Source organism: Heloderma suspectum, chromosome 13, assembly GCF_057233095.1.
Source record: "Heloderma suspectum isolate Gila_16-S chromosome 13, 16-S_ref, whole genome shotgun sequence".
In the NCBI taxonomy this organism is placed as follows: domain Eukaryota; kingdom Metazoa; phylum Chordata; class Lepidosauria; order Squamata; family Helodermatidae; genus Heloderma; species Heloderma suspectum.
The window spans coordinates 5,490,822-5,513,450 of record NC_139470.1 but is presented as its reverse complement, the minus strand read 5'-3'; the positions used below and the strand labels follow the sequence as shown (position 1 = coordinate 5,513,450).

At 46.4% G+C, this 22,629-nt stretch overlaps 1 protein-coding gene across 6 annotated transcripts in view; it reads right to left on the bottom strand.

The window, feature by feature from the left end:
* The window catches only part of KDM2B (lysine demethylase 2B), a 92,824-nt gene extending 71,106 nt beyond the window's left edge, over positions 1-21,718 (bottom strand). For 3 of the 6 annotated variants that reach the window (XM_084820128.1, XM_084820129.1, XM_084820132.1), the window contains exons 1-5: positions 21,611-21,718; positions 18,249-18,297; positions 15,595-15,774; positions 12,057-12,135; positions 9,071-9,117 (exon numbers count right to left, since the gene is read on the bottom strand). In XM_084820128.1, coding sequence (XP_084676254.1) covers positions 9,071-9,117; positions 12,057-12,135; positions 15,595-15,774; positions 18,249-18,297; positions 21,611-21,646 — 391 coding nt within the window. In that variant the 5' untranslated portion in view covers positions 21,647-21,718. Of the gene's footprint in view, positions 1-9,070; positions 9,118-12,056; positions 12,136-15,594; positions 15,775-17,220; positions 17,355-18,248; positions 18,298-21,610 lie in introns of those variants that run through there. The other 3 variants (XM_084820130.1, XM_084820131.1, XM_084820133.1) reach the window with 2 other exon arrangements.
* Positions 21,719-22,629: the final 911 nt, after the last annotated feature.

Sequence of the window (22,629 nt, the reverse complement as noted above, 5' to 3'; positions counted from 1 at the left end):
AACTTCTTGTGTCATCTGAACCCAGCAGAGAAAGGTTGTGTGAGGGTTTGACAACCCTTGCAGAAACCATGGGCTGTTTTAGGGTTATGCGAGGCTTATTTAACGTTCGCACAACCCACCCCCACCAAGTTTGGAAGACATGACAAGCCACAACAGAGGATTGAATTTTTAGGATGTCACCACTAGTCGTGGCTTAAATAAGCCACGACAAGCAGCAGCAATCGTGTGAACCCTGTCACTGTGATGTAGTGGTGAACATGTCAGGTCAGGACTGAGGAGATACAGATTCAGGTCTCCACCCAGCATGAAGCTCACTGGGTGACCTTGAGCCAGTCACTATCTCTTAGTCTAACCTACCTGACAGGGTTGTTGTGAAGATAAAAAGGAGGCAACCACATACCCCACCTTGACTTTCTTGGAGGAAGGAGTGGGATAAAAATGTAATTCATAAATACAAATAAATAAATACTCTCCTTCATCTGTCTCTGTTCTGTCTGACAGTGCACAGGGCAGGACATTTTTAGTGGTGGCTTCTGCACTGTGGAACAGACTCCCCGCAAAAGCCCGCCAGTTCTTTTTTCTCTTACAGGCTTTTTTGCTGGAAAGGGTAAAGAGCTTTCTGTTGTCAACAAAAAATTCAGTTTAAACCAAATCCGTAGGTTTTCTTCTACAAAAGGGCATCGTTTTTATTCTTTTATAAATGGAGAGAAAAAGTTATGTTAGACTTTCTCCTCTGCAGCAGAAAGCATCTGGGTTGATCTTATCACTACATAGACTGATATGCTCAGAAGCTTATCCACCTGATCATCTTTGTATTTCTCAACTCTACAACCTTTCTACTTAGTAGTAGTTCTTTTTCTATGTCTCTTTGCAACACACACACACAAATATTGATTTTTTTTAATCCTTTCCAGATTGATGTGACTAACTGGTTCTAACAGATCCTGGCTTCTAAACAGATGTTCCATTTGCTGCTATTCTTTATTGACTGATAAATGTTTTATAATTTTGTCCTACTGCGTTTATGCATTTTAATTGTGCTATTTCATTTACCCCTACTTCCGTTCCACCCCTCCTGCTGTTTCCCCTGTATTGAATGTTATGGCTGGCCTCTGTATAGAATGTTACATTGTAAACTCCTCAGGGCAGAGACCTATTTTCTTATATTAACGCCCTAAGCGGCTTGGGAGCTTGATATTTGAGGGCACGCCTCCCCCTATATATGCCTGCCCGAGGCTTGAGAACTGTTGGAGAAGCCCTCCTCTGCACCCCACCAGTGCAACACATACACTACAGTGGGACGTGGGAGAGGGCCTTCTCTGCTGTGGCACCCCAGTTGTGGAATGCCTTCCCCTTGGAGGCCTGATTGGCGCAGACACTGGTCTCATTTTGGCGCAAAGTTAAAACATGGGTTTTTACCAAAGCCTTTGAGAGCTAATTGGAATTCCTGAGTTTGTTTTAACTGTTTTATTGTTTTAGCTTTTAATTGGTATTAGCTAGCTTAATGATTTAATGTGTTTTAGCTATTTAAATTATTGATTGCTTTACACTGTTTAAATTGATTTTATCTGTACGCCGCCCTGAGATCCTAATGATATAGGGCGGGATGCAAATGGTTTAAATAAATAAATAAATAAATAAATATCTGTAAAGTGTTATGTACACTGATGGTGCTATAAATAAATAGATAATTCAAGTACATTGGCAAGCCAGCTTGAGCTTCCCCCCTTTTTATTTTTTTTAAGGGAAAAATACCGTAAATAAAATTTAAATCAATCCTTGCAGCCAAGCCGCTCAAATACTTTTTAAGGATGTAATCCTGTATCTGAGATTTACCAACTGAGGGGCTATAGCAGGGTGCAGAACCACTTTCAGCCTGAGGCCCAAATTCCATTTTGGAGAAGCTGGGGGGGGGGGCACATTCCAGTGCCAGGAAAGGCCAAAATACCAGCATACTTTAGCTGAAAGCCCTTCCTGCCAGTCACTGAGCCTTAGGAGAGGCAGTTCAATCTTTTAGAATGAGGAAAACCTGCTCAGAAGCCTGGTAGCCAGAGGGCATGTCCCAGGTGTCTCCATACGTTGTGCCCGGCTGGAGCCCACCAGGAACAGAGCCCTTCGGAGGGCAGGCAGGCACCAACGTTACGTTGCTTCCGGCACCTCCTGAAGGCATTGCTGTTTCGAGAGACCTTCCTTGAGTGGCCAACCACCATTTATTAAATTCAGAATTGGTTTCTTTTAAACTGTTTTAACATGGTGTTTTATTCTTTTATCTTTGCTGTTCAGTGCTCCGAAATCTTTTGATGTGGAATGTATATAAATATTGTATATAAAACAAACAAACACACACACAAATAACCACCAAACCATTGATGGATGGGGGAAGGGGAACCCCAGACAGTCCAAGGTTCTGAACTCCTGGGCTACAAGATATGGTGGAAAACAGACATACCATCACCATGACGGACACAGAAGTGGAACACCTCAGGTACACAGGAAACAGTAGAATGGCTAAAACAGGGCAGAGCCACGTGCCGGACAGGGGAAGAAGATCCTTGTGTTACTCAGTGGAACTCCCTGCCAAGGGCCTTCACTCTCTGCTGTCCTTTCGCTGGCACAACAGCCGCATCTCTCCCCTCACTGCATAACTGCTGCATAGGATTGCTCAGTTAAAAATCTTTCTTTCACCCCCAATGCCTACGCTAGGAGATTTTCCTGCAATTTTCCATCGCCTTCCTCTCTCCCCCTCTCTCCATAACACACAAAATTATAACGTTATAGCAACAGAGGGAGAATGTGTCCCACTTTCCCTGTCGAAAAGCTCTGACATTTCCTCGCTCGGCGTCTTTTTTTAGTCCTTGCAAACAATGGCAAGAGGGCAAAACAACCCAACTCTCCTGTGCCTGTCTGAAAAGGGAAAAATAAAAGGCAGGCAAGCACAATGCTTTGATTCGCCGACCCGCCTCTGCTTTTGAGAACACATGCTGCATGCAAGGATTCACAAGCAGCCAGAAACTTTTTATTTTCTTAAAAAAAAGAAAAAAAAAGAGAGTGAAGGAAAATTGAAAGTCTAAGGATTCTGCAGAAGATAACAGGTTCTGCCTCCAAGGAATATGCAAGAGTGTAAGCTGCCTCACAGTGGGTTAGAGACCAATAGTCCACCTTGGTTGGTAACAGGGCCGGCTCTCAAAGTGAAGGGGTCCTTGGTAAAGCACACTCTGGTGGGTTTCCTCCTACACTGGTGGACCCCTGGCTACTGAAATCGGAGGCCTTTCACTGTGTACCCCCCCGAGAGAAGATCAGGGGGAGGCAGTTCCTGAAGGGGTCTTTTCTGTGATGGCCCCACAGTTATGGAACACTCTCCCCAAGGAAGCTCACCTGGTGCTGACACTGTCATCTTTTCAGCTTCAGCTGAAGACATACTTACTTTCCCAGGCATTTGGATGTTAATTATGGCCCACCTATTGTGGGTTGCTTTTGTGCCCTCCCCCCTCACATTCTAGGTAGGGGAGAAGAGAGATTTTGTGTCTTGCGGATGCACACTTTAACACTGTATTCTTTTTAGATTATGTTTTTTATGGTGTTTATTTGTATTTATGTTATTGTCCTGATTATACTTTATACTAATGTTGGGTTTTTCCTGGTATATTTATTTATTACATTTATATCCTGCCTTTTTCCTCTTGCAAGGAACCCAAGGCTCCTTACATGATGCTCCTCTCCATTATATCCTCACAACAACCCTATGAGGTAAGTCAGGCTGAGAGCCAGTGACTGGCCCAGTCACCCAGTGAGCTTCATGGCTGAGTCGGGATTTGAACCCGGGTCTCCCAAGTCCCACCCCAACACTCTAATCATTACACCACACTGGCTCTCCATAATATTAATTATGCATGATTGCATTTTTGATTGTAAGTTGCTTTAAGACTGCTTTTTGCAGTGGGAGGTGACATACGCATTTAACAAATTTTATTATTATTAATATTATTAATTACTACGGATACATAAATAATAGTAGTAATACTACTACTACCACCACCACCAATAACAACGCTAAGTTATCTGGCAGTGGCGGGTAGCCATATTAAGTTACCACAATATGCTGGAGAGATGCTCTGGTTGTCAGGTGCCCCAGTGCGTTGTGGGAAATGCATTGTGGGAAATGGCTGCATACCACCAGATAAGCCCAAGACTGGGGGCTCCAGGGCAGGTGTCAGCTCCAGCAGCTGCCCAAGCATGCTGATACTGGACCTGGATTGTAAGGCAGCGGACAGGGATGGTGTTATTCTCTTCATCTTTGTATGGTGGTAAGAAAACGTTGATGTTTTCTTTGTATGGTGGTGAAAAACCTTTATGGTATGAGAGCTTTGGCTATCAGGCAGTATAGAAATAAATAAATAAATGTTGCATGCGTAGAGGGAATGACTGTAAGACTCAGCAGGCCTCCAATACAACGGTCCTTTATTTATCACACACAGAACTGAAGAACCTAGCGGAAGCTCCACCCACTGTTGCTACTTCCAGCTCTACAGGAGTTCAAAAGAGTAACTAAGCCACAGTACCCCCCACCCCCAGATACATAACATTCCTTCCCCCGTAGCTATCATAGTCTTCCAACCAACGAGGAGGTACCCTTTCACAGCACGGTCTTTGCACTTGACTAGTAAGTGGAGATTGCTCAGATGACTTCCCTTCAGCAACTGCAGTTTGTAAGGAAGGAGTTTTGCTCCCATCACTTAGAGGTTCTGGCGCCTCAACCAGCGGTGAGAGAAACACATCAGTTCCAGATAGACCTTCAGCAGCTACCTCTGCTGATGCCAACCCGCTCTGGCCAGAACGCCTTCTCAGCTGGTCAACATAGCAATGCCACACTGACCCATCTGCACACTGGACCTTGTGTGCCACAGGTCCAGTGACCGCAATGATAGAAGAAGGAACCCACCTTGGTCCAGCACCATAGTTCCTAGCAAACACCTGATCTTGTGGGGCAAATGAACAGAGGGTAGGAGCTGAGAAGGCAGCATCCGGAGCTTCCTCCTGTTTGCTTTGCAAGTCTTCATCTAAATCTGGGTGGAGACAGTCAAGGCAAGTTTTTAGACACTGCCCCATAAGTCACTCTGCAGGACTGGCTCCTGTTGTTGCACAAGGAGTAGCATGCTGAGCAATGAGAAGCCTGGCAAGGCATGTTGGCCAGTCTCCTCCCACAATGCGCTTCAGGGCTCCTCTGTCAATTTGTGTCGTCACTTTCAGTGGATGACATAGTCCTTGAATAATAAGCAATTGGTGCCTGTGTACCATCTGGGAATTTGTGGCTGAGCACAGCGCCAACCCTGTAAGAAGAAGCATCAGTAGTAAGGATTAGTGTGTGTGTGTGTGTGTGTGGGGGGGGTCATCATAATGTAAAAGCACAGAATTTGAACTCAACAAGTGCCTGATGTTCTGGAAAGCCTTCTCATGCTGGCTGGTCCACTTCCATGGAGCTCCTTTTCCCAGCAAGCGATGCAGTAGCTCAGCAATGGTAGCTTTTTGTGGAAGAAACACAGAGTAGAAACTGAGAAGTCCTAAGAAGGCTTGAAGTTCCTGCTTTGTTTTTGGAGCAGGTGCATCATGAATGGCACGTACTTTTTCATCGGTGGGGTGAATACCAGAAACATCAATACAACAGCCCAAAAATGTTACACTGGAGGTTCCAATTTTACATTTCTCCTTCTTTACATGAATGCTGGATGTCAAAACAATGTAGGACTTCTTGAAGTCGTTCAGCAAGTTCTTCCTCTGTTGATCTGTTGATCCCATGAACAGGACATCGTCAAAATATAGTACAACACCTGGTTGTTCAGGCAGGCATTTGGGGTGGGTTAGGGTATTTTAAAATAAAATGTATGGTAGAATTTTATTGTTTTAAATTGTTTTATGGTATGTTGTACATCGCCCAGAGTGGCTGGGTGACCAGCCAGATGGGCGATTAATAAATTTAATAATAAATAAATAAATAAATAAACAACTGGAACTCCAGAAAGCAGGGTTTCTATGAATGGTTGGAACAGTCCAGAGGCCACAGAAATTCCAAATTGCGGACACTTTACTCGGAATGCCACTTGATGTGATTATTGTTTGGGCATCTGCTGTAGCATTATTGACGACCAACTGTTGATATGCTCGGGCCAGATGAAGTTTTGCAAAGACTTTCCCTCCACCAAGAGCAGCGAGTTGATTGATGGCAGGCACTGGGTATGGATGCTGCTTAAGTGCCTTATTCACAGTGCACCTGCAATCCGCATGCAGTCCCACCTTCCCATTAGGCTTTAATACTGGCACAATAGCCATAGCCCACTGGGTCTGTGTAACTGGTTCTAGCACACCTTGCTTGATGAGATGCTCAAGCTCTTCTTCAATTTTTTCCCGCAATGCAAAAGGCACATTCCTGGCTTCCATGCAAATTGGTGCAATAGATGGATCCAGATGGAGTGACACTGGCTTCCCTTTGCATTCTCCCAATTCTTCAGAAAATATCCTTGCAAATTTCTTAACAATTGCTGCAAGCCGACCTGGGCGTGAATTCCTTGAATGCCAATCCCTATTGATGGGAACCAGTTTCTCCCCAAGAGGTTATTCCTTTACCCCTCCACAATTATAAGTGGAAGCTTCCCCTGGAAAGAGCCATACTGTACGTCTACAGTGCAGCATCCAACGATACTGACCTTCTTTGCACTGTAATCATGCAGAATACAAAACGGACTTGACAACTTTGGAGCGAGGGTCCCAAAAAATGTGGTTAAAGGTGTCTCTGTTAATTATGGATACCCCAGACCCCGAATCCACTGCCATTTTGCACTTCTGGCCATTGATTAATACTGTTGCATACAACACAGAATCATGGGGTTCCTTGCCACAGACCTTCTGAATGTGATATAGCTGTTGAGTTTCATCACCCTCTGGATAACCAACCCCACGAGATGCTAGGTGGAGTGACTCTTTGCTATAGTTCCCTGGCCTTGTGCTGACAGATTTTGAACAGCAGACTTGCTCAAGGTGACCCTTCTTCTTTCAAAGCCTGCACTCAGCATCCTTGAACCTGCAAAGGGAGTGCTGTTGAGGTCCTCCACAGCCTGAGCAGGAATAGGTAAGCCAAGGCCTATCTGCAGATTTTATGGAGGGTGCATCTGTTGTGTTTTGTTGACCTTGCTGCCCAGAATTCTCAGCCTGCTTGCTCCAAGTGGCATCTACATCCTCTGCATCTCTCCTGGGTTCTGTGTCATATTGTGAGGCAGCCTCACTGGCTAATGCCTTCTCTTGAGCCATTGCAAATGTCAAGTTTGGCTCAGACAGGAGGCATCATTGCAGTGCTTCATCATAAACCCCACAGACAAGGCGATCCCTCAACATATCCTCTAGGAAATCCCCAAAGTTGCAGTGTTGAGACAGATGACGCAGTTCTGCAATATAAGTGGCAATGCCCTCTCCAGGTTGCTGCATTCGTTGGTGAAATTTTAAATCTCTGTGCAATAACTGAAGGAGTTGGTGAGAAATGTATTCTCAATCATCCTTGCTGCCTGTATAGCTCTCAGAATCCCACCTTCGTTGTAGAGGTAGAGGGAATGACTGTCAGGCTCAGCAGGCCTCGAACACAACTGTCCTTATCACACACAGAACTGAAGAACTCCCAACTCTACAGGAACTGCCAAGGTTCAAAACAGTAACTCAGCCACGGTACCCCCCGCCCCGCAGGATACGTAACACTTTAGGTGCTTTGTTAATATTAATTTTAAAAGATGCCAGTACTGTTGACCCTCTCGGGCAACAAGAGGAAGGCAATGAGGATAACAGAGCACAGTAGTGCAATATTAGGTGCTCTACTAAAAATGTAGCCAGGTATACCAAGTGTGTGTTCCTACTGTCATTTTGCAAGCACATAGACAGTGCATAGAATGCACTATTGGGCACAGAACGCAACTTTCTGAGAATCTTATCTTTAATTAAAAACAAAAACCACCAAGCTTCTATCCTCATGACTTGAAAAACTACCCTGCCCCCAAGCTCCTAGCCCTCATGACTTAGGGCGCAATCCTATGCATGTTTATACAGGAAAAAAAATCAAACAACTCCCAGCATTCCCCAGCATTCAGCGCTGCCTGAAGTTCCTAAGTAGACCTGTTTTGGGTTGCTTTGCATTGTTTTTAAATTGCGCCACTTTTACATTTGTTATCTTGGCCCAGGCTAACAGATCAGACACAATCTTTTCAAAACACACAGAAGCAAAATTAACCTCTGACCAAACCAGAAGAATGGGCATCTATTGGGATATGTCCGAGAACTGTGTTTTTCAAAAAGCAAAGTTGTCAATGCTCACCTCTACGCGAGAGTGACAAGAGGTCCCCCTAAAGCAGACTCACTTTCCACATACCGTCTCCTTTCTGAGTCATTCTCCGCCAGCAACGACTGCTCTACAGGTAAGCAGATCATCCAGCAGGTTGAAGAACGAGAAGCCAGGTGGGAAAAAGGAAGTTTACAGTGCCAGACGGGACCCTATGGGCTCCATTTGTGACCTGATTCCTGCTGGACTGGGAAGCTGCAATGCCACCTCTGGCCACCAGCAGTGGTGGCGCTGCAGATCAGCAGAATCGAGCCAGCAGTGCAGTTGCCTGCCTGCAAGCTAACATGGTTACGGCACGGATGCACGACCAAGCGCCCATTGAGCCCAGCTTCTCATTTTGCACCAAGGCCAGCAAGCTATTCCAAGAAGCTCACAGTGAACGCAGGGAAAAGCCCACCAACGTCATCTGTCCCCGGCATCTGATATTCAGAGATACGCTATTTTTGAACATGGAGGCTCAGTTTAAACACAGGTATGTGAAGGCAGGTAGACAACCCACTGGCATAGGTTATTTGTGGGCACACAAGCTGGTAACGTTGTCTGGACTAGTAATTCTTGTGGGCGTAGCTGCACAGTTTATGTAAGGGACACACAAGGGTCCAAAAAGATTTGGGTGTCGCTCCAACCGTTTCGGGTCTCTTAAAGCACTAACAACACCATCGCTATCGCTACATTCCATCAGCTTCTCAAATAACTTACCCACGAGCAGCTTGACGTCTCGTACGGTGAAGTCTGGGTCTGGCATCCTGAAATTAGCAAAAGGAGAACATTTTAATAAACGCTGGAAGCGCATCAAATTTCAGGGAACTGAGTACAGCCGAGAGGAAATTTACACAAGAACTGCCATCTTGGATCATGCCGATCTTGCTTAGCAGTCTACCAAGACACAAGGAGTACGTGATTCGGATCCCTGAATGCTGTTTCTCAGTTCCCCCAAACCTGGTTCTCAGAGAGGTGTACCAACTCTAAGCTTGGACGTTATGCGTCCGGGTGTCATGGCTAGCAGCCACCAACAGATCCCAGCTCCATGTATTCATTTTTCAAAAGCCATTTTATGCTACTAGTCCTCATGATATCCTGTAGCAGAGAGCTCAACAGGTCTGGTGTAGCACAAAGACTTCCTTTTGCTTGTCTTAAACTTTTCTCTTAATAAATCTTTATTAGTTTTTAGTTTCATATCACTAAAAAACAGTATGTCAAGAAATGGACAGTGTCCGCTAGTTGCACTGATTAAACATGAATAAACGTTCTCAGAACCTGAACATTATTGCATGAATTTCCAATTCTTTTTCTTACAGTCCCTTTTTCCCTACCAACTCTTCCTCCCCACACCCTCCAGTAACAGCTACCACCTGAGTGATCCCACTTCAAGGCCAACTCAGGGGAAAAAAACCCAGACAGACATATAATATTCAAAGGAAAGCAAGAGGGAAAAATAACATAATAAAAGTGGTTAATCAAATAGTTCCACCTATGACTGCCAAATCAGGAGGCCTCTGTCCTCTTTCATCAGGTGCTTAGGCTTGTCTTATTGATGTCAGGTTTTTTTCTTTAAAAAAAATGAGCAGGGGGTTGGGGATTTTGTTTAGGGAATTTTTTTTTTCCTTATTAATAACTGTATGCATATCATTACTTTTTAGAATGTTGAAAGCCTGTTACATACATTATCTTAGTTCTCTTTAGAATAATCCTGTGAAGTGGGTCACGATTATTATCCCTATATTGCAGACGGAAGGATCAAGGCACACAGAAAAGCTTGGCTAAACCCAGCTACTGAATTAATGACAGAGACCATGATATGTACTACAGACTTCCTCACAATAGCTCTTCCAGTGTATCATGAGGCCAGTGCCTAGTAAGACGGCCAAATCCAGAGCCCAAGAGGGCTCCCCCATCTTTACAAGAACAGACTTCCGCTGTGTGCAGCTTTTTTCCTCACACTGTTGCCAAGACAATGGAAGCCACGCCTGGGGAAATGTTGCCTTCGTAAGAAGAGGCAGCAGCTGTCTCAGGAACCCCACAGAATGTGAAAACTCCTGCTCTAGCTCACAAAATCTTCTCCACCATGGCTCTGTGTTGCCTGTCTCTGAGTTAAGAGAGAGTCTCTTTGGAGCTGTTCACACAACACGACAACCCACCATGGGTTATTATCCAGGGTGAGGCTGTGATGGGTGCAGCCACCATTTTGCATACGCAACCCTCGCTCAGGGGTTATCGTCTCATGTGAGCCTGGTGAGTGTGGGTTATGAGATGGTTAAACAACCCTTGCGTAACCCATAGTCTGTTTTAGGGGAATAGATATGCAACATGGTGTCTGCAGGTGCTGCATCTCGTCATGGTTTAAATAACCCACAACAAGCCAGGTGTGTCATCCAAACGTGGTCACTGTCTGCCCCTTCATTTTAGAACTCACTTCCTTCAGAGATTCCCCACAACCTGAGCTTGTGTGTCTTCCAGAAGTAACGTAACACTATATATCAGGAGTCCCCAACCTTTTTGCGTCAGTGGGCACATCCAGAATGTCAAGGGAGTGTCGTGGGCCCTGCCATAGGGAGGGAAGGTGTGCCTTTTATCAAAATGGCTGCCATGGGGGCATGGCTGCTCAGAGAACACCCATGACCCAGAAAGCAAATTGGTTAGACTGAAAGAAAAGGAACTTGCCCCCAAACCTCAGTGCACCATAGAGGAGGGGTCTGAGCTCCAAAACACAAAAACGTTCTTTGGGACCCACACTTTTCTGCTCCAACACTCATTTCACAGAAGCTAAACTTGTTAAGGCTCAGAAACCTTGGGCCCAGAGGGATTCTTGGGAATAATGATGGTGCCAGAGGTTGACACTTGGCTTTGCGACACACCAGCCTCCCAGGTAATTTGTTTTAATTTAAAAAATTAAATGAAAATCAAGAGGGGAAGGGAGCCTAGCAGGTGCCAAGGGAAGTGTTTGCGGGCACATACACTGGAGATCCCAGCACGCACACATACATCATGGTATCCATTTAACATCACAGCTACTGCTGAGAGCGGAAGCCGAAACGTTTAGCTCTAAGGGCACAATCCTATTCAGATAGGTGGCTGCCTCCGAACTCGGAGGCGACCATCTATCCAATGCAGGGCAAGAGAAGCATGGAGGGGATCGTTCCCTCCACGCTTCTCCTGCCCTGCATTTTCGGCTAGACAGCCGATCGCAGCTGTCTAGCCGTGGGAGGAGGCTGCTGCACGGCAGACTGGATGTGCCGTACAGGCATTTCCACCCTCTCCACCCCGGAACGCCCCCCAGACATGCCCCCTTTTGGCCACTCCGTGCTCCTCTTGCAAGTGCAGAGGACGGGACTGTTCTGCGTCAGAGGCAGTGCGGAAGTCAGGGGAGATCGGTTCTCCGGGAATCAACCTCGGAGTGCGAGCTCCAAGGTCAGTTCCCAGAAAACCAGATATCCTATGGCCGTCTAGCCGCTGTCTAGTGGCCATAGGATTGCTCTCTAAATATATTTTGAAGTTACTGTTGTTTGTCTATCTATCTCATACACACACACACACACACACTTAATTCAAATTTGCTATCGGTGACCAAGGAGAGGGAAGAACTGCTAACACATCACTTCCCAGCCTGAGCCCTCAAGACGGGGTGCGCTAAGCATCCAATGTAAATAAAGAGACATATGATTAGACATTAAGAGTACTGTCTTACTTAATTCCCAGTCCATCCTTACTTCTGAAGATGAGGGGGACTCTAAGGGCTTCTCGCTGCACGTACTCAAAAGTGAAATCTGGTCGGGGGAGAAAATGAGAGGGGGAAAAGACATAACATAAGAACAACTTTGCCATTTCAGACCAAACATCCAGCAGCGTCTTTCTCCCAGCAACCCATGGATGCCTCAGGAAGCAAGTCATGAAGGGGACACTACTCCCCCTTTCTTCTCCGACCCCCCCCACCCCAATCTCAAAAGAGGTATACTGAGTCTGCACCTGAAGGCTTCATTTAGCTTTTATGTCTAAAAGACAATGACAGACCTCTCCTCCACCATGAACACCTAATCCCCCTTTTATGCATTTTAAAAATGCCTGGGCTGCCATTCATCCCAATGGAGCCAGGGTGTCAGGTAGCAAGGAAAACGCAATGCCATAAAAACAAATGTAGCATCAAACTGAGAGCCAAAAAAAAGCCATAAAACCAATTGAAAATGCTTGGGCCAATATGAAAGTCTTGATGCCAAAAATACTGTAACGTTGGCCCCAGTCGAATTTCCTTACAGAGGGTGTTCCAAAGTCAGGGTGCCACCACAGAAAAGGCCCTCTCCTCTGCACAGACAACATGTACATCACCAACTGAGTCAGACAAGAGCCTCATCTAAAGATCTTCATCGGGGGGGGGGGGGGGATGGTATGGAAAAAGGTGCTCCTTGAGGTATTTGTTGCAATGGCTTTTAAAGTCATCTTCAGCAGATTAAGCACACCTCCTCCCTTGATAGATAGATAGTCCAAGTAACTCTGTTTCCCTTCTGTAGGAGACAGGCTTCACTCTGCCACTCACAAAATTTTGCCACAATGATATTTAAACAAACAACTTTGAACACACATTTTATTACTCCATTTGGATATATAATATATATATTATAAAATAATATTTAAAAAATGGATTGGATTCAGACTTAGTCATGCTTAGAGTAGACCAACTGAAATCAATGGGATTTAAGTTAGGCATGACTAATTTGTCCCATTGATTTCAATGGGTAGACTCTGACCATGACAAGTTCTGGATGCAACTCATTGTCAGACGAACAAAAAAAGGATTTACTGACTTACCATTACAAGGATGATTAATTATGGCTGCAATCCTATACCCAGTTTCCTGGGAATAAGCCCCATTGAACTCAGTGGGACTTGCTTTCGAAAAGACACATATAGGGATTGCTATTGCACTGGAAGGAAATGCTTTTGTTGAGTCCATGTTTATGTTTTAACCATCTTATAATAGAATCCTATACTCAGAGGCAAGTCCCACTGAGTTCAATGGGATTACACCCAGGTAAATGCACACAGGATTAGAGCCTAAACTGCATTTAATAAAGTTACGTTTAAATAAAATTTGCAGTGATGTTGGCAAATTTTAATCAGTGTGAGTTCAGGGCATGTCTGTTCTTGTATTTAAAAAGTATTTTAGTTCAGCTTTGCTACTGCTGCACATAGTGAAAAAGATAATATTAATGGTGACTTGTCCTTCTCACAATGACGGGTAGTTTTTGTTTGCTGAATTGTAGCCTTACCCTTACTTCATGCTTATGAGGGTTTTTTTAAAAACATTGATTAATTTATTATACTTAATCCTGACTTTCCTTCAAAGTCCTTAGGATGGCTTACATGGACTCTACTCTACCCTCATTTTATCTTCACAACGACCCTATGAGGTGGGTTAAGTTGAGACTGGCTGACCTAGTCATGGCAGAACAGGCATTTGAATGCAGGCCCCCCCATGCATCTCAGAAAGACACCTTTATCGAGGTCTTGATAATCTATTTAATTTTAATTAATTAAGTGGTTGAAAAGCAAAAAATCAATTTCAATTTCATTAAACCGTTGCCACAAGTCGCATCATTTTTTAAAAGCCATCTAATTAAAAACTTGTTGAGGCTACAATTCTATACACACTTACCAGGGAGTAAGCCCATTCAGCACAATGGGCCTTAGGGCACAATCCTATGCATGCTTAGATGGGAAAAAGTCCTACAACTCCCAGCAATACCCTGGCCAGCCATGCTGGCTAGGGGATCCTGGGAACTGTTGGACTATTTTTCCATCTTGTTTAGGATTACACCCATAGTTCTGTATACACATGCACAGGATTGCACTGGCAGGCTGCATCTCTATATATATGCTCTTACTAGGGAGTAAATCTCATCTAACACAGTAAGACTTATTTCCAAGTAAACATACTTAGGAGCTGCACTGTAAAAGCCATGACAGCTAAGATGGCAAAACGACAGGAGAACATTTCATTTCTTACATTTCTATACCACCCAATAGCCAAAGCTCTCGATGCCAACATGCTAACAATCCAATAAGATTTTCTTAGTGAGGGGAAAAATAGACAAAGACCTAAGAATGAGAGAGGAATTGCTTCTAAAAAATAAAAACAATATGGACTAGGAGCATGGATGATGAAATCCACGTATCCAGCCATCTAATTCATAACCCAAATGTGTTCCGCTCCTAATGGGCAACAAAACAAATCTAGCACACACACACATAAATACATATTAATTATGTATTATATATCATGAGAATATATATATATACTGAATACTCTATACTCAGAGAGCTTCGGCTATTGGGCGGTATAGAAATGAAATAAATAAATAAATACTCTGTCTTTCTATTTTTCTTATATATTTGATATATAATATAGACATACACACACATATATATAAAAAATTGTTTTGTTGCCTATTAGGTTATGTGATTGCCATGATCCTTAGCATGTGGGACACACTTGGGTTATTCATTGGATAGCTGGATACATGGGGTTCATCATCCATGCTCCTAGTCCATATTGCTTTTATTTTCTAGAAGCAATTTTCTCTCTTAGGTCTTTGCCTACTCCCCTGCCCCCAATACACACACACACACACACACACACAGAGTGACAAGCACAGGTATAACCCATACTAGAAGACAGGCAGCGTCTTTGCGACTGGCTGTGATCAAGAGGTCTGGATTAAACAGGAGCCGAGAAGGGAAGGCCCAGGGTGACCCCGGTGGGAGCGTGTGCAGGGAGCTTTGGAAATCGAAGTTCTGTGCGGCCACCACAATAACCCTCCTGCAATAACTCTGCAAAACTAGGAGTCAGGCAGGCCGGGGTTGCTCCGCCATCTGCTGTGCACACGTCCCTGAGGGCAGAAATCGGGTGTGCAAATCGTTAAAAAAACAACAGCATCAAACCGTGTGCTCCAGGAGCAAATTGCCATCGCAATGGAGAGGCACACACGCGGTGTGTGAATCACCCATTCACGCCTCCTTTCAACCCGGCTCCCCTCCCCTCTTGCTTTTCGTCACCGGATCCCCTGGAATGGGGGATGCTGGCGGGAAATACGAAGTTCATCGACCAATTTGCACGTGGAAAAGCCGTCGGGGATTTGCAAGGCAGGGCCAATCTCTCCGTCTCTCTTTTTCTCTCCTCCCACGCACACGCAGACACGCAACTCCACCGCCCAAGCGACCAGGCCGGGCACCTTCGCCATCAAGGCATTCCGCATCTTGCTCGCACCTTTCCCGTCCATGGGCCGCACGAAATCCCCGCGATACATCTTGCTCCTTAGTTTCTCCTCCAAGTTGAAGCCACGGATACTGACGATCTCTTCCACGTCCGAAAGGTCCTCGTTCTCGTTGTAGAGCCTTCGGCCGATGGAACGCTGCAGGATTAGGACAGAACGGGATGGAAAGAACGCACAACCCGCGCACGGACGCGTGCATCCGTGCGCGCTCGAAGCTCGTCTGAATGCATCTCTGTGCGGGCACAAATAGACCAGCCACCCAACACTTACAAAAATCCTGTGCACAAGCCAATGTGGATCCGAAAGGAAGGGCCCAGAAGGTTTCTAACAGGCAGACGTTAACAGAAGGTTTGCGTCATATTTCTGATTTGGGGGGGGGGGGCGGGATTGCAAAAAAGAGGCCAGATTTCGAAATGCAAGCAAAGTGCTTGCCCCCCTCCCTTGTAAGCGTTACGCATTAGGAATACGACTGACTCCCGGTCTTTTCCCCACTTTACACGTCGCGTCTGTTCGTGCGAACGGGGCTCAATCTTTAAAGTTGCGGGTCAAAGCGCCCCACGCATCTTCCCAACCGGCCAATGCGGGAAGTAAAACCCCATCGACATCCATGGGGCTTTATACTCAAGTTCACGTGTTTCACGGTCTTAAGGGGGTGTATGTGTGTCAATCCTAGCCAAGCAAGGAGAAAACCGCACCCCCGAAAAGAAGGACAGCGGAACCCAGCCCGGCGGGGGCGGGGAAGGAGAGCGTATTAGGCAACCCCTCGCTCCCACGATCGCGGGCTCTTTCCCCCCTTCTTCCTCTTAGCGACGCCCGTTTGCCAAAACAAGCCGCCCAGCAGCCGCCACTCCAACTCCAAGCAAGCCCGGGCAGAAATTTACATAATCCAACTGTTTCCACAGTCACACCGGAAGCCAGCCTTTTAAAAAACACATTGCATTATGTAACAGAGGACCTGGGGGCTGGCAGGGCCCCCTTGCAACCTCCCCCCCCCGATACTTGCTGTTTTGTTTTGCAAAGCTCACCGTGGCGCTGAATGCAGCAGAAACAAAACAACGCGGAGCTTTGCAAGACAAGATTTGGGGCGCGGGGGGGGGCTAGGAAGGAGTTACATTTCTCCCCCCACACACAGACACACCAAGGGGGAAGGCAGGCCCAGTCTTAAGGAACAGCCACCACCCAGCCATCGCAGCAACAGAGGCCGGTTTGCTGGGCCGAGGCACCACTTCGCCTTCCCCGCAGAGCCCAAAGCATGTGTGAATCCAACTTGATAGTCACGCTCAGCCTCGGCTCTCCCTTTTCCCGCATGATCAAGAGGTCGCACACAGAAGAAAAAGGGGGGATGCAAGCCAGTGCACCAGCTGTCCCCCCCACACACATTCTAAAGGGTCTCCCCAGTAACAGGACCCCCGCCCCTCGCCTAAAGCCGCAGTCAGCCAACGCCGCCCCCCCCCAACACACACAGCATCACCAAGACCCGCTCCACCCGGCCACAGGCTCTCCGCATAAAGGCGCAGCTAATAAGGCCAATGTTTCCTCCTCACCCCCCCCCCCCAAGATAGATGGAAAGAAAAAACTACACACCAATCTCCTTCCAGAGTCTTTCTCTGCCTCCATGTTCTGAAGAGTTTCATCTCTTAATTGTCAACAGTTCCTTCTTGGGCTCCTGCTGCAAGGTTCTCTTGGGGAGGGAGGGAGGGAGGGACGGGGGGAGGGAGGAGGGGTCCCTGCCAGGGTTGGCCCCAAAATGGGGGGGGGGACGAAGAGAAGGAGGAAAACCCCTGAAAAAATCCCCCACCCACCTATCCCCCAAAAAAGATCCTTTAAAAACTAACCAAGAAATCCACCCACCCCCCTTTCAAAAGGCCATCCGGGTCTCTGTAAAGTTTTTTTTTCCTCCCCTTTTGCAATTTTGCAATCAGCACTTTTTCTTTTAAAGGTGCTGGAAAAGACTGGGGGGGGGAGGAAGGGAGATGGGGGCGCAGCAAGCGAGGCAAGCAAGCAAGCAACCGGGGAGAGGGTGTTTTGTTTTGGGGGGAGGGGTGGGAGGTTTTTTGGATTTGTTTCTTATGCAAAAAAAAAGTCCTTAAACAATCATTTCCCAGCATAGAGAGCGTGCAAGCCGGGAGGGGGAGAGAGGATGGAGGAGGAGGGGGCGCGCAGGCGTCATGGTACTCCCCGGAACGTAAACACTGGGGAGGGGGGAATCCCGGATTTGGGCATCCGATCGCTGCCTCCTCTTCTGGGTGCTGCTCATACTGGTGTGTTGTGGTTGGGTCACGAGTGTACAAGAGCACGCAGGCGCCGAAGCAGGCTGGCGCGCGGGGGGGGGGGTGAGTGTGTGTGTGAGTGAGAGAGGGAGAGAGAGGGTTGGGGGCGGGTGTGAGAGAATTGGGGGGCTTTGGGGAGAGGGGCAGAGCCTGATTCCCCCTACCCCCCAAAGCTTTCCAAAGGGATCAGACTTGCACCCTGCGTGCTCCCTTGAAGCCAAATTTGGGGCGGGGGGGGGAGTTGTGTGTGTGGGGGCGATCCAGGCTGGCAGAGAGACCCTGAAGCCTCCAGGAAGTAGAAGCGGAGGTTGTGCTGGTAGAAAGAGCAGCCCCCTTGCTTACCTCGAGAAGCCGCCTCTTCCTGGGCTGGATGCACAAGGGAGCTGGTCGCCTGCAAGAAGGCACAAAGCGTCAGCCGCTTCTTTTCTTAAAAATGGACATGCATCAAAGAATCCAGGAGCACCGGACAGCCTAGCAAGGTTGGCATGAGACACGTCATTCCCCCCCAGAAGGGGAGCAGCCTGTTCTTGCCGCAAAAAGCGCCCCCCCCAAAGGGAGCAGCCTGTTCTTGCCGCAAAAAGCAGTACATACTCCCCCAAAGCAAAAATGTATGTGGCATTCTTCAAGGCAGGCTTGAACCCGTGTCATCAGAGGTACAAAGCGCTCGAGGGGGGTGGGGGGTGTTGGTAGGCAGGGTATCAGGACAGTACCTGTGTTCCCCTAATTGGCCATGTCAGTTTGGAGGATAGGGGCATATGCCGCCCCTGTACGCACACACGCACGCACGCACAGGCTGAGCTGTGAATCAGGACCTCACCTCTGTCAGGTGGCAAGCTACTCAACCTTTGTATCAGCGATGACTGCAATATGGGAGGAAGAATAGTAACATTGGCTTACTTCACAGGGCTGTTGTAAGGACTACTGAGATCACAACTGCAAAGTGCATCGAGCTCTCTAAAGCAGCTTTCTCCAACCTAGTGCGCTCCAGATGTGTTGGACTGCTGGAAGGAGTCATGTTGCAATCCAACATATTTGGAGGGCTCTAGGTTGGGGGGGAACTGAGTTAACTGATTAATCATTACAGCCCTGAGAACAATTTTGTTGTTCAGTCGTTCAGTCGTGTCCGACTCTTCGTGACCCCATGGTCCATAGCACGCCAGGCCTTCCTGTCCTGTGCTCTCTCCTGGAGTGTGCTCAAGTCCATATTCATTGCATCGGTGATGCTATCTAACCATCTCATCCTCTGCTGTCCCCTTCTCCTTTTGCCGTCAATCTTTCCCAGGCTTTAAAATAAGCTGCTGCCCAATTTACTGATTAAAAATATGCCCCAAATAAAATTATTTCAATTGATGGATCAACTAAACATGCATCATATGTGTGTGCATATAATGCACACATTAGTGAATGATTACTGTAAATTGTAATAGTCTAATTTATATAAATCATTTAATTTAATTTCAATCATTTGTTTAAATTCAGTCATTCTGTTATTAAACTGGGAAATAATTCCAAACAATTTTGTTTTTTTCCTTTTCCTTTCTCCAAAATAGGAAATTTTTCTGGAAGTTGTGTGTTTTTCTGAACCTGGAAACCGCACACAATAATTCCAGATTAATGCGGGATTATTGTGCTTAATTAGTGGTACAATAAAAGTACTCTGCACATGGGTAAAGGCAGCCTTTTTTTTATTATTACTTTCTTATCCTTGGGTCTGATACAGAACATAGATTCCAAGGCTAGCACCCTGATGCAAATTATGCTACATAAGTTATGCCAGTAATCAAACAAATAGCTTTTGAGATATTTAGTGTTGAGGGTGTGTGTGTTTTTAATATTTAGCTTGAGGTTTTGAGATATTTAGGAAAAAAATATGTGGCTATAATGTAAAAAAAAAAATACACACACCATAGGCCAAAACGAGCAGTTATACAACAGCCATGAACCCTATTGGTTCCTTCAGTCACAGGATCCCTGCTGGGCTGAACACTGCAATATTTTATTTATTTATTTATTGCATTTATACCCCGCCTTTCTCCCTCTCGCAAGGAACTCAAGGCGGCTTACATTATCCTCCTCCTCACCGTTGTATCCTCACAACAACAACCCTGTGAGGTAGGTTGGGCTGAGAGTCTGTGACTGGCCCAAAGTCACCCAGTGAGCTTCCATGGCCAAGTGGGGACTAGAACCCGGATCTCCCGGCTCCCAGTCCGTCACTCTCACCACTACACTACACTGGCTCTACACTGCAATACACACTCTGGCCATGGTGGTGGGGGTACTGCAGTCCCCCGGAGCCTAAGCCAGCAGTTCCCTTGGCTTGCAAGGCTCCTCCTTGGTGCCAGGCAGTTGCCCCCAATGCAGCACCCACAAGGACTTCCAGCAGCACCCACAAACCTCTCCCCTCCCAAAAAATGGTTTAAGGAGAATCTTGGGTATATGTCTTGGCTGTCTTTTTTCTCTCCCTTTCTAGCTTCACTCATTCTCTCCTCTATTCCATTGCCTTGCTGTTCCCCCCTCCTGTCCCCCACAGTAGCCACTATGTGACTCGCCTAGCCACATCCTCCATGGGAGCCATTTTGTGGTGGTGCCCACAGCAGTTTTTCAAATTCCCAGATGTGCCCGGGGGTCCAAAAAGGTTGGACTGCAGGGAGTAAGGCTCTTGGGGCCGTACTACCAGAATCTCCGGGGGCTGGATGTGCCCCAACTGATCTGATCTCGGAAGCTAAGCAGGGTCAGCCCTGGTTAGTACTTGGATGGGAGACCGCCTGGGAATCAGGCTTCCTGCACTGAGCAAGGGGTGGGACTCGATGGTCTTGTAGGCCCCTTCCAACCCTATGATTCTACATTCTCCGAGTCTTGCAAAAGCGTTGTGTTTGGGGTAAGACTTAGACGTTAACCACAGCTTTCACGGCAGGCCCTGCTTCATCAGATGCGTGAAGTGGTCTAAGAAGGTGAGAGAGAGATAATTTAGTCCTCCCACTTCCCTTAACTGTGTAAAGTTCAGAACAGTCTTCACAGACTGTATGTTGACTTTGAAGGAGAGGACATTAGAGATCTGTAGTGCCTTAAAATAATCTGTTTGTTTACAATTCCATGTTGACCAGGAATTCAGGAGCTGCAGAAGCAAGCACACAGGCAGTACCAAATACGCAGCAATGTTGACCCAGAAATCCCCACGCCAAATCCACAATGCTGCTTTCCAGCTCCCCTCGCAATGCTTTATCATCAAAGCAGAGGTTTACCTCCATCCTGACAGAAGGGCATGACTCTGATTCCAGATACTTGGAATGAATTTCCCATTACTGCCCATTCTCCCCCAGGTGATAGAAGGGAGCCCTCATGGAAGGGGAGAATTGCACTGTTAGAAGAGGCATTTGCTTCTGATGTGACAGAATGGCTGCAGGGGGAGGCCTCTTCTAAGGCAGTGCTGGCCATCTGCAGTTTTGATAAGTACGTATGTTCAAAATTATTTTTAATCATCTGTTGGTTGATTCATGGGGGGCTTGTTTTTGCTTTAGGGTGCAATCCTATGCATGTTTAGACAGAAAAGAAGTCCTGTAAGCCCCAGCATTCCCGGCCAGCATGGCTGGATAGGGAATGCTGGGAGTTGTAGGACTTTTCTTCTGTCTAAACACGCATAGGATTGTGCTGTAAATGTTGCAATTCTAATGGAGACCACACCCCACCGAAGGGGAATCCATTACCTTTTGGAAGGCAAGAGCAGCAAGACCTGTGATCATGGCTCGAGCTGCGAAACGGGCAATTAAATGTGTTCCGATTCAGAGACCTTTTGCTCGGGTTGAACTTCTTCCACGTTCTCCCACACTGTGGGAATGAGGCGGCAGCTTGCACCTGACAGCTACCAGCTTGCTACAGGGGCGGGGGAGAAAAAAACAGAAGTGGCTCATTAAAATCTTTTATGCGTGCCGTATCCATGGTTTTTGCAGGCAGCGTTTCTGTACAATTCCACTACTGTACAAAATGGGGGTGGGGGAACGGGAAAGTACTTGGTTTGTACGCTGGGTTCCCTTTCATTTGGAAGGATTTGTAAAAGCAAAGAGAAACACGGAACAAAGGAAGACATCTTTCAACACATACATGTCTGTTGCAGCTTATTTTTATTTAAAAAGCTCTAAAGCCATGTGGCAGCTTTCCCTAACCTGGTGCCATTCAGACATGTTAGATTGTAACTCCCATCACCCCAGGCAGCATAGTAAGGGCTTTTTCTCATGTAACATCATACCCAGAATATTAGTTTGCAATAAAGGTTGCGCGCACAAGATCATGCCCTCTGCTCTGTCGCAAAAATCATTCTTGCACATGGAAATCTCCACTAGGCATCTTCATGAGAAATTAGTGGAGGACAGATTAATCAAGGGCAATTAGCCAAGATCACTGTATCTCATATCTTGTGGCCATTGTGGAGCATAGGAACGTCAAAGGAAGATTGGTGTGAAACTGCTGAATTAGAATTCATCAATGGGTTTAATTCTATTGCCAGAGGACTGAATCAGGATTAGGGATTTTTATCACCCTGTGTGTTAATTCACTCATCTAATACCAGGATGCTTATCAGCAACAGCTACACTATAAACAGCCACTATTAATAATGTGATTGTCATCAACAGTACCTTCGGCACTGAATTTCCTTCTGACATCACTGTCTACAATTCTCTCCCCACCCCCATACTGTATAAAAAGCCTGAAACTCTCCATGCATCTG